At 33.5% G+C, this 9,197-nt stretch overlaps 1 protein-coding gene across 1 annotated transcript; it reads left to right on the forward strand.

Annotated features, from left to right (window-relative positions):
• Positions 1–358: 358 nt before the first annotated feature.
• LOC124821554 (LOB domain-containing protein 4-like) lies at positions 359–4,533 on the forward strand. The gene is made up of 3 exons (XM_088094551.1): positions 359–613; positions 687–865; positions 3,972–4,533. The coding sequence occupies exons 2-3, from the start codon at positions 689–691 to the stop codon at positions 4,308–4,310; spliced, it is 516 nt and encodes a 171-aa protein (XP_087950677.1). The 5' UTR covers positions 359–613; positions 687–688; the 3' UTR covers positions 4,311–4,533.
• The last annotated feature ends 4,664 nt before the right edge of the window (positions 4,534–9,197 follow it).

Here is a 9,197-nt window from a genome sequence, read left to right on the forward strand (position 1 = left end):
TGTAAGAAAATAAATTTATTAATGAAATCTAAGTAGGGTACTCAATCCAATACAAGCTAAACATCCTCATATTGTGCTCAAACTCTTCACAAAAAACCAAAGTAAAGTTCATTCCTACGACTAAATAAAACGATTCTTAATCCGTGTTAAGACATATTGCCTTCCAATAACTCTTGTATCCGACCATAACGCCAAATAAGAAACTGCAAGAATAGCGATGTTCTACAAACTGATTCATTCTATGTTTACCTTGTAAACGAAAAAGATGAAGAAAAAGGGAAATTGTATGTCCCTTTTGAATGAAAATCTGTAGATTGTTCAAAGCATGAGGATATATATGTTAAGCATTAAAAACAAAAGAAATAATTAAAGAGTGAAAAAATAAATAATGTACATGTGGGGCAAAAGATCTTATCAACATCCATGATTTTGTCTAGCAAAATCTAGAGTTTCGTCTTTCATGGGACCCTTCCAAGATTTTCTGTCCCAAAACGTCTCTATATAACATCATGTCCACACTCCTTAAGACCCCCTCTCCCTTCCCATCGATCAAATTTTCATCTGCTCATCATTTTCCAACAATAAATTACCCTACACAACTTCATTTCTCCAGGTTCAACTAAATCTTTCAGCTCAAAAGTGCTTATCATATTGACTTATTCTTCTTCTTCTTTTTCTGCTTGAAGAAATGAAGGATGGTGGAAGAAAACAAGGTGCAATGTCACCATGTGCAGCATGCAAGCTTCTTCGAAGGAGATGTGCAGAGGATTGTGTGTTTGCTCCTTATTTTCCTGCAGATGAGCCACACAAGTTTGCCAGTGTGCACAAGGTTTTTGGAGCTAGCAATGTCAACAAAATGTTACAGGTTTTCAATTCTCAGGCACCCCTTAATGTCCTTTCACTATATCTGCTCATCATGATATATGTTTATCATTTCATTGATACCAGTCAAATACTGTTTAAAAACCCTCCCAATCACTTTCATTAGGGTTGGTCTACTTGGATTTTTGTCTGAACCTTCTTACAAGTTCTCTGCTTTTGTTAGGAAGATAGGTTGCACTTTTTTAAAGCAGAGATCAAAACCTCATACACAAATTTACTTCTACTATAAGGTTAAATTGATAACTTAGGTTCAACATAAAGAAAAAAAGTATTAGACAAAGAACCTGCAGCTACTTTTTGTCTCAAACTGCAAAGTGACTAATGGTTATATACTAAACCACCATTGCAGTTTAACCTAACACACACACACATATACATAGCTTACTTGGATTTACATTCTTTTATTTGAAATGTGATTTAGCAAGGAAACTGATGTATCAAGCACTGTGTTTGTGTGTGTGAGAGAGAAAGATCAATGTATTAAGCAAGGAAACTGATGAAATACAATACCCACTTGCTAGTTCTTATAGAAGCTTTGTCAAAAGTGGCTTATTTATACTGAGAAGAATCTAATCAGCAGCACAGAGACTCACATGCTGATCAGATAAAAAGAAATGAAAAACATCCTATATATATATATATATATATATATATATATATATATACTATATTCATGCATTTTGTGTAATATTTTCATTCTGATATATATCAGAAAAGCATTACTTGCTCTAGGGTTTTCTAATTTATCTGCTGCTGCTTACTTAAATAGGGACACAGATCAAACTTTCAAATATATAGATATTATAGAAGAAGAAAGTAGTCTTCCATCCATAAAAGCTTAAAGGGCTTACTTGTTCTTTGTTGTTTTCCCACTTTTACTTCCGTTGTAGTAGTTAATTACGGTTGATGTCCCCAAGCTAACTTTAATAATACATAGGTTTTATTTATACAAGCTTTTTTATGAACATGTTTAAAATAAATAAATAAAAATCTCTATAAATTAATATTAATATATACGTAGACTAGTTTGTAAAAGTTGTCTCCTAAATTTAACTAATTTTAATTTATTATGAAGAAACTTGTTTCTTTCTTTCTTAAAAATCTTTATGAAAAAATATGAGAAAATCCATAGTAATTGTTCTTCTTTATTAAAGTGAGGTAAGTATCTTAGCACATATAAAGAAGACAAAGGATCAAGTATATATAAATTAGCTTTAGTGCTGAGAAGCTACACCCATGTCAAGAAGATAAAGTTAAAAAAGATATGCAGCTAGGTACGTAATTATTATTGGCCATGTATTGCAATTTGTATTCCTTTCTTTCTTTATGACCAGTTAGCTTTTTTTTTCTTAGTCCTGGGTTCGTTGGTTAATCAATGTTATTTTAGAAAAGAAGAAAAAAAAGCTTATAGAGTTCATCTTTTTCTCTTTTCTCTTTAAAATCATGGGTTACATTGATAGAGACTGCTTATGCATGTTGAAAGTGATGTTGATTTCCCAAATAAAGATATTTCAATTGGTGATAAAATTAATGATATATGAAATTATCTTTTGTAAGCATGACTCATTGATGACATATTTTAACTTGTGTTCATTATATTCATGTAACAAATGCTATAAAAGAAAAAAGCAATGAAAAAAAAACTTGGGTCATGTCCATGACATCATTTTCATTTAGCTTTTTAGTTAAATAGTAACATGCGTATATTATTTAAAATTTTGTAATACATATATTTGTTAAGAATGCATTTGAGAGTGGAGATCAATAAAATGAAAAAAAAAAAAATTTCTCTTAAAATTTTGGATAAGTCAAATGTTATATATATATATGTTTGTTCGTGACTCGAGAATCATTTGATTCACCTCTTCTATTTTTTTTTATCGACTCTATAATGTGTCCTCCTAAAATAATCCAATAATATTACTTAATAGATATTAGAAAATATTCCCACTTGTTATTGAATTGAAAATATTTCAAATGAACATGATGTAAATTTTATCTTATAATCTATTTAAAAATGTAATATTGAAGAAATTGATTAAACATACATGCATATAAAAACATATATATATATATATATAATAACCATTAGTACTAAACAATAAACCTTAAACAATATAGTATTAACCATGATTTTAAATTCATACAAGAAGCCAAGACAAAATAATTGCAGGTTTTTTGAGAGACGAATATGCATAAATCAAGATAAAATTGTTGGCTGAATTTTCATACACGTTATGATATCACATGGTGAATTATTGTCCTAGTCTATACATTGCATCCTTATTTATTTAAAAGTAGCCAAGCCAGGGTTATGATTTTACTATTATATATTCTCTTAAGTCAACAACTTCTTGTTTTGTTTTCCCCTCCGAAGCACATAGTTTCAACATACACATGCAACTCTTTTTTGACTAAACATGATCTATATTTCTATTCAAAAGAACGATGGTTTTCATCATATCACTCATGAATCTAGGTCAACACATAGAGCTTCCACCTGAATATTCCTTTTACTTGTACTCAAGTTACGGCTAACGTTACTTTTTTTACACATATTCACACATATCATGATAACCTGTTGAGTGTGATATATAACTTTTTGTAAGCAACCTAACTTCTAAGTTCACCACACGATTTGTTCAAAATAATCATTATATAATAAAGTCCTGTTACACATTATATGCACTGTATCTGAGACACGTCACTTAGAATCTTCAATCCAAACGTGAAAGAGTTCTATAAGTTTTAAGTTTTCTTTTTCTCTATACATACTGCACTTGGCCTGTTCAACTTAAAACTTACATAGCTAGATTTATGAGGTTTTGGATGGAAGGAAGTATATAATAATTATTGATGGCCAATATCCTCAACATATTCTTTTAAAAAAGACTCAGCAATATACCTCACTTACATACAGTAATTTAATCATATTTTCAATTGAGATCAATCTCTAACTTTATCCAAATAACAGAAAAGGTACATGGTGAAGTGTCCAAAGATTATACCTGATGTGAGTTCTGATGGTTTAAGACCTTGATTGAATGTATAGTAATTGGTTTGATGAATTATATATATAACATTGGCAGGAACTACCGGAGTACCAACGAAGTGATGCTGTTAGTTCAATGGTATACGAAGCCAATGCAAGGGTGAGAGATCCCGTGTATGGATGTGTGGGAGCCATATCTTCTCTGCAGCAACAAGTTGATGTTTTACAAACCCAGTTGGCACTTGCACAAGCAGAGGTTGTGCACATGAAACTGAGCCAAGTTTCAACTTCCTCTGAACAACTCAAAGCAGTGCCTGCAACATCCAATTCATCCTCAGAGAACTTATCTCCATCAAGTAAACTTGCCAAAACCCTTTTTGCTATGGACATGGTCGTTGATCAGCCAAACATGGGAGTGTCTCTGTGGTCATGTTAGTTCTTAGGTTATTATATTATAATTCTTATTGGAGTGCAGAAAATGGGCATGCATAGCTACGTATCCTTGTAATCAGTAAAGGGTTGAATAAAGTTGATGATGGACTCCATTGAATATGATATCTTCAACAAAACTTCAGCTTCTTCTTTTTTTCTCCATCATTTAATAGGTTACTTGTTATTATGTTTCATTTGAGTTAACGACATTGATATATTGATTTTGATACTGAGTATATTTGTAAAGATCTTAATTATATATATCCATGTTATTAGTTTAAAATGAATAGAGTCATTCATGCGATGCAGTTATAATAAACTTTTACATCTCCTCATGTAGAACTATAATGTGGTATCTTTTTTTCCTATCAAAATCCTTTGCCATGCCACCAAACATTCGCGACTTTTTATCCTTGCTATGCAACAAAGCAACTTTTCATCGTGCAACAACTAACAAAAGTCTTTACCAAGAAACAATATTGTTTCGGGTATAAGGTTAAAGTCCCTTACTAAAAGCATTTCAAGTTTTCTTAAGACCCGATGGACTCCCGAATGGTTCTCCATTTTCCAAAAGTTGCGATGTTCGCTCTTCCTCCTTTTTGTCGAAGCCATGTGAGAGGGTACCTGTCAAAGGCACTCTGACGCTCAAGTCAGTAATATAACTGAACGGCTATCACAACAAGTTGAGACCTTTATTTATACTAGTTGTGATGGGCCTTTACCTTTCGATGGCCTAATGATGGTCCAATCACACGTTAATATGCATTAGGGGCTTAATAGTCATTACCACTAGCCATGACATAGGTGAATGACCTGGTTGGATGGACTTAGAAGGACAGCCTGGGTGGACAGCTTGGGAGGACGGTCTAGGTGGACAGCCTGGAAGGACGACCTGAGTGGATGGCCTAGGAGGACGATGGACGACCATAGGAGGATGGTCTAGGAGCACGGCCTGGGAGGATGGCCTGGGAGGATCACCTGGATGGTACATGGGAAGACAGACCGTACGGTACGCACCAGTGTGACGGACCGTATGGTACAAGTAAGTTGTAAAAGCTTATGAAATCACAAACGTAAAGACTTTCTAAGATGTGCATATTCACTATTTAAGACTTATCCATAATGTATTGTACAAGTTTCTTAAGATACGATAAAAACTTTCCAGATTTTCTAAAGATCTAAAAAACTAGTAAGAAACTCTTAAAGGGGATAAATAACCCACGTTAGAAAATAAAGAGAAGAGAAAAGAATAAATGAAAGTGAGAGAGATGTGTGAGTGTTGTGTTTTTCAGAGGAAATATAAGCCCTTATATATAGATGGAGCATGGGTTATAGAAGAGTTGTGGAGAAACTAACATTGTAAAAGATGTGTCGCAAAGTGCGGTTCGAAGTCAAGAACATATCAAGGTAGTTTTGGATATGAAGTGACAATAAATCGACACTAGTAGATATATATTTTGTTATCGAAAAATTAGGAATCCAAAACAAAGTTTCTTTGGGTTCAAGCATTTCACTAATGGATTAAAGTGTTGTCCATGCTTTTGCAATATTGATAAACTTTATTTTCACAACATAATCCCTCAGAAATTGCAAAGAGAAAGACAGAAAAGAAAATCGAAAGAGAAAAACTTGGGTCTCATATAAGATGTAATGCATTAGAGTTTGTATAATAAATTATATGAACCAGTCATAGATTGAGAAACTTAATACATAGAGTAGTTGGTATAACAAGTTATATGAACCAAAACACTTGATGTGTGTTAGCGGTTTATCAATCACAATACACCCCCACAATTCTTGTTGTTACATATATTAAGTCATGTGTGTGTCTGTTAACACTCCGGCAAGTATACCGAATCGTATCAAGTAATAATAAACGGTAAGACCAAGTATCATTTTCCAAGAGACTCACGGCCTAGACATTCATATGGGTTCTTGATTAATTAAGACTTGTAAACAAGATCATAGTGTTTATAATGCAGAAAAATAATATGAATGCAAGTGTTGATCAATTGACTTGAAAAATGCACAGGTGATTAGTGTATAAAATATGGAATGATTATGTTGTTGGGGTTTCCGACTTATCCTATCCACTCATGTATTTATGAATTCATCTTCTTCATTAATGTTAATGTCACTTTCTAATTTACCTTAAACCCGATGTCTCGGTGAAGAAATCCTACTCTTAATTACTAGATCACAATGTCTTGTATCCCCAGCAATTAATTATGCATTACATTTGCACAGAAGCTTAAAGGCAACCAACCCTCTTATCCCTATGTCTAGGTAATATAGCTTTTGGGAGAATTTCCCCAGTTCTAGATTTATCCATATGTGTCCATATTGACAAAATCAATAATCATGCAATTGAATGAATTAAACAAAGCATGAATTGACTGTAGAGGAAAAACCCTAACAATTAATGAAGTAAAGCATTTATAATATAAATCAATTCAATACATGAGAGTTTCAAATGATTACATCGTTTCCCCAACAACAATGGAGCTTTAGTTCACCATAGACATGGTGAAACTAGATGAAACAGTGGTTACACCTCTAAATTGGCGCTCAGCGCCCCAAAATGAAGCTCAGCGCTATCTGCGATTCTTCTATGTGCTACTTTTCCCACCTTTCCTAACTCTAACTCCTTGATACTTCTTCATCCAATTCATCTTAATTCCTGTCAAAACAAGGAAAACCAAGCATAAAACCAATAATACCACCTTCAACTCTCTTATTCTCACAACTTAAGTAAAAGCATAATTTCAAGCTAGTTTCTAAGTCACAAAGGGTGTTTTTAATGTCAAAATTAAGTATAAAAATAATGGTTTGTCAATGATGACAAATTTATGAACACCGAAAAACGGCACCAAAAACTTGTTTAACCCTCGGTAAGTATGACCGAATCGTATCAAGTAATAAAACTCGGTAAGACCAAGTATCGTTCTCCCAAAGGACTCACGGCCTAGTTAGTTATATGATTTGTTGATTATTTAAGACTTGTGAACAATTGATTGTAGGTTTTAAATGCAAAAGACAATAATTAAACATGTATGCATGAATTTGATCAATGGAAAAGAGGAATACAAACACTTTAATGAATTAGATGGATGAGTATGTTCTTGGGGTTATCAATTTCATCTTATCCACTCTCATATACTTTTAGGAATTCATCATTCTTTTCATCAATGCTAATGTCACTCTCTAAATCACCTTGCAAGAAGGCCTATCCTTAATTACGAGTTCATACAATTCCTAGCATTCCTAGTAATTAATTCTGAAGCGCAGAAGCTTAACGGTAACCAACCCTCATATTCCTATGTCTAGGCAATATGCTATTGGGAGAAATTCCACGGATCTAGATTTCCCCGTACATTCCCATATCGACAAAATCAATAATCATGGCATTGAATGAGTTAAACAATGCAAGCTTTAAGCAGAGAGGAAAAACCCTAACTAATTATGAAAGAAAGCATGTATCTTAAAATAAGATGTTAAAACACAAATTCCATATATGAGAGTTTCACAAGATTACATTGATTCCCCAACAACAATATATGGTTTAGTTCACCATATTCATGGTGAAACTAGATGAACAATAATGAAAGAATGAAAGATTGAACCCTAGAAAGATGAGTAGGTAGCCTCAGCATCCAAAATCTTCCTCCAAGGGGTGGAAATGTGAGTGTTTGGTTCGTCTCAGCCAAAGATACAAACCCTAGGAAGACCTAAAGCTTGTATATTGTTCGTAATATTACAGAAAATTAGGCCCAAGCCCAAAATAGTGCCGCTCAGCGGTAAACTACCGCTCAGCGGTAAGTGCGTGAGTTGATTCTTCCCCTCAGCGGCATTTTCACCCCTCAACGGAGCCAACGGGGTTTCCTGAGTGCCGCTCTATGGTAAACTGCTGCTGAGCGATAGTTGCGACTTCTCCTTTTGCACTTTTTGAGTTCTTTTCTGATTCCATCTCTATCCTTCTTCACTTCTTTCACCATATTCACCTTAAAACCTGCATAAAACACTGAAATCAAGCATAAACCTGTCCAACTCTCTTATTTCTAAAAATATGAACAAAAGCATGATTCCAAGCTAGTTTCTAAGTGTTAAAGGTTGCTTTTAGTATCAATTTTAAGCATGAAAATAATAGTTTTTTAACTGTTATCAGTCAACCGTTCTCACAACCCCAAACTTAGAACTTTGCTTGTACTCAAGCAAATAAGATATAACTCAGTCTTCCACTAATCAATACAATGGTTCAAAAACTCTTTCTTCCAAGACAAGTAATTATTCAAATCAGCTCATCAAATAGAATTTAGTCAAGATGTACACATGCCTTGTTTAAAAATCACTCACCATGGTATTCACATAATCACATAATATCCAATAGTTGTTATTCTCATGAATGATCAATTAACTAAGCATAGATGTAATCATGTATTCATGGAACAATTCCTCACCAGACAAAGTGTTTCACTCAATCACACAGGTGTATATATAGGTCACTCCTTCTGATGGAAACCCATTTAGGGCATTCCATTCAAAGGAGTATCAACTTAAGCTAAGGCTAAGAAAGGAAAGTGAAGAAGGACTGTTAAAGACTCTTTCTTAATTTTCTTTCTCTAAGTCTTAGTAGGATTCTCTTTAATATGTTTATATGTGTTTTGTAGGGTCTAATAAAGCTAGGAGATCATGGATCAACTAGCCAAGAAGCTTGATAAATCAAGAAGCAAGGAAACATCAAGAATGGAGAATCAAGATTAATCTTCACTTGGATGCATTATACAATTGATGGACAAATTTGTAAGCACCAAAATATGATGTCACAAACTTGTTTCACAATCGGCAAGTATGACCGAATCGTTCAAGTAATAAAACTTGGTAAGACCAAGTA

Source organism: Vigna umbellata, chromosome 7, assembly GCF_029865625.1.
Source record: "Vigna umbellata cultivar VRB3 chromosome 7, Vumbellata_1.0, whole genome shotgun sequence".
NCBI lineage: Eukaryota > Viridiplantae > Streptophyta > Magnoliopsida > Fabales > Fabaceae > Vigna > Vigna umbellata.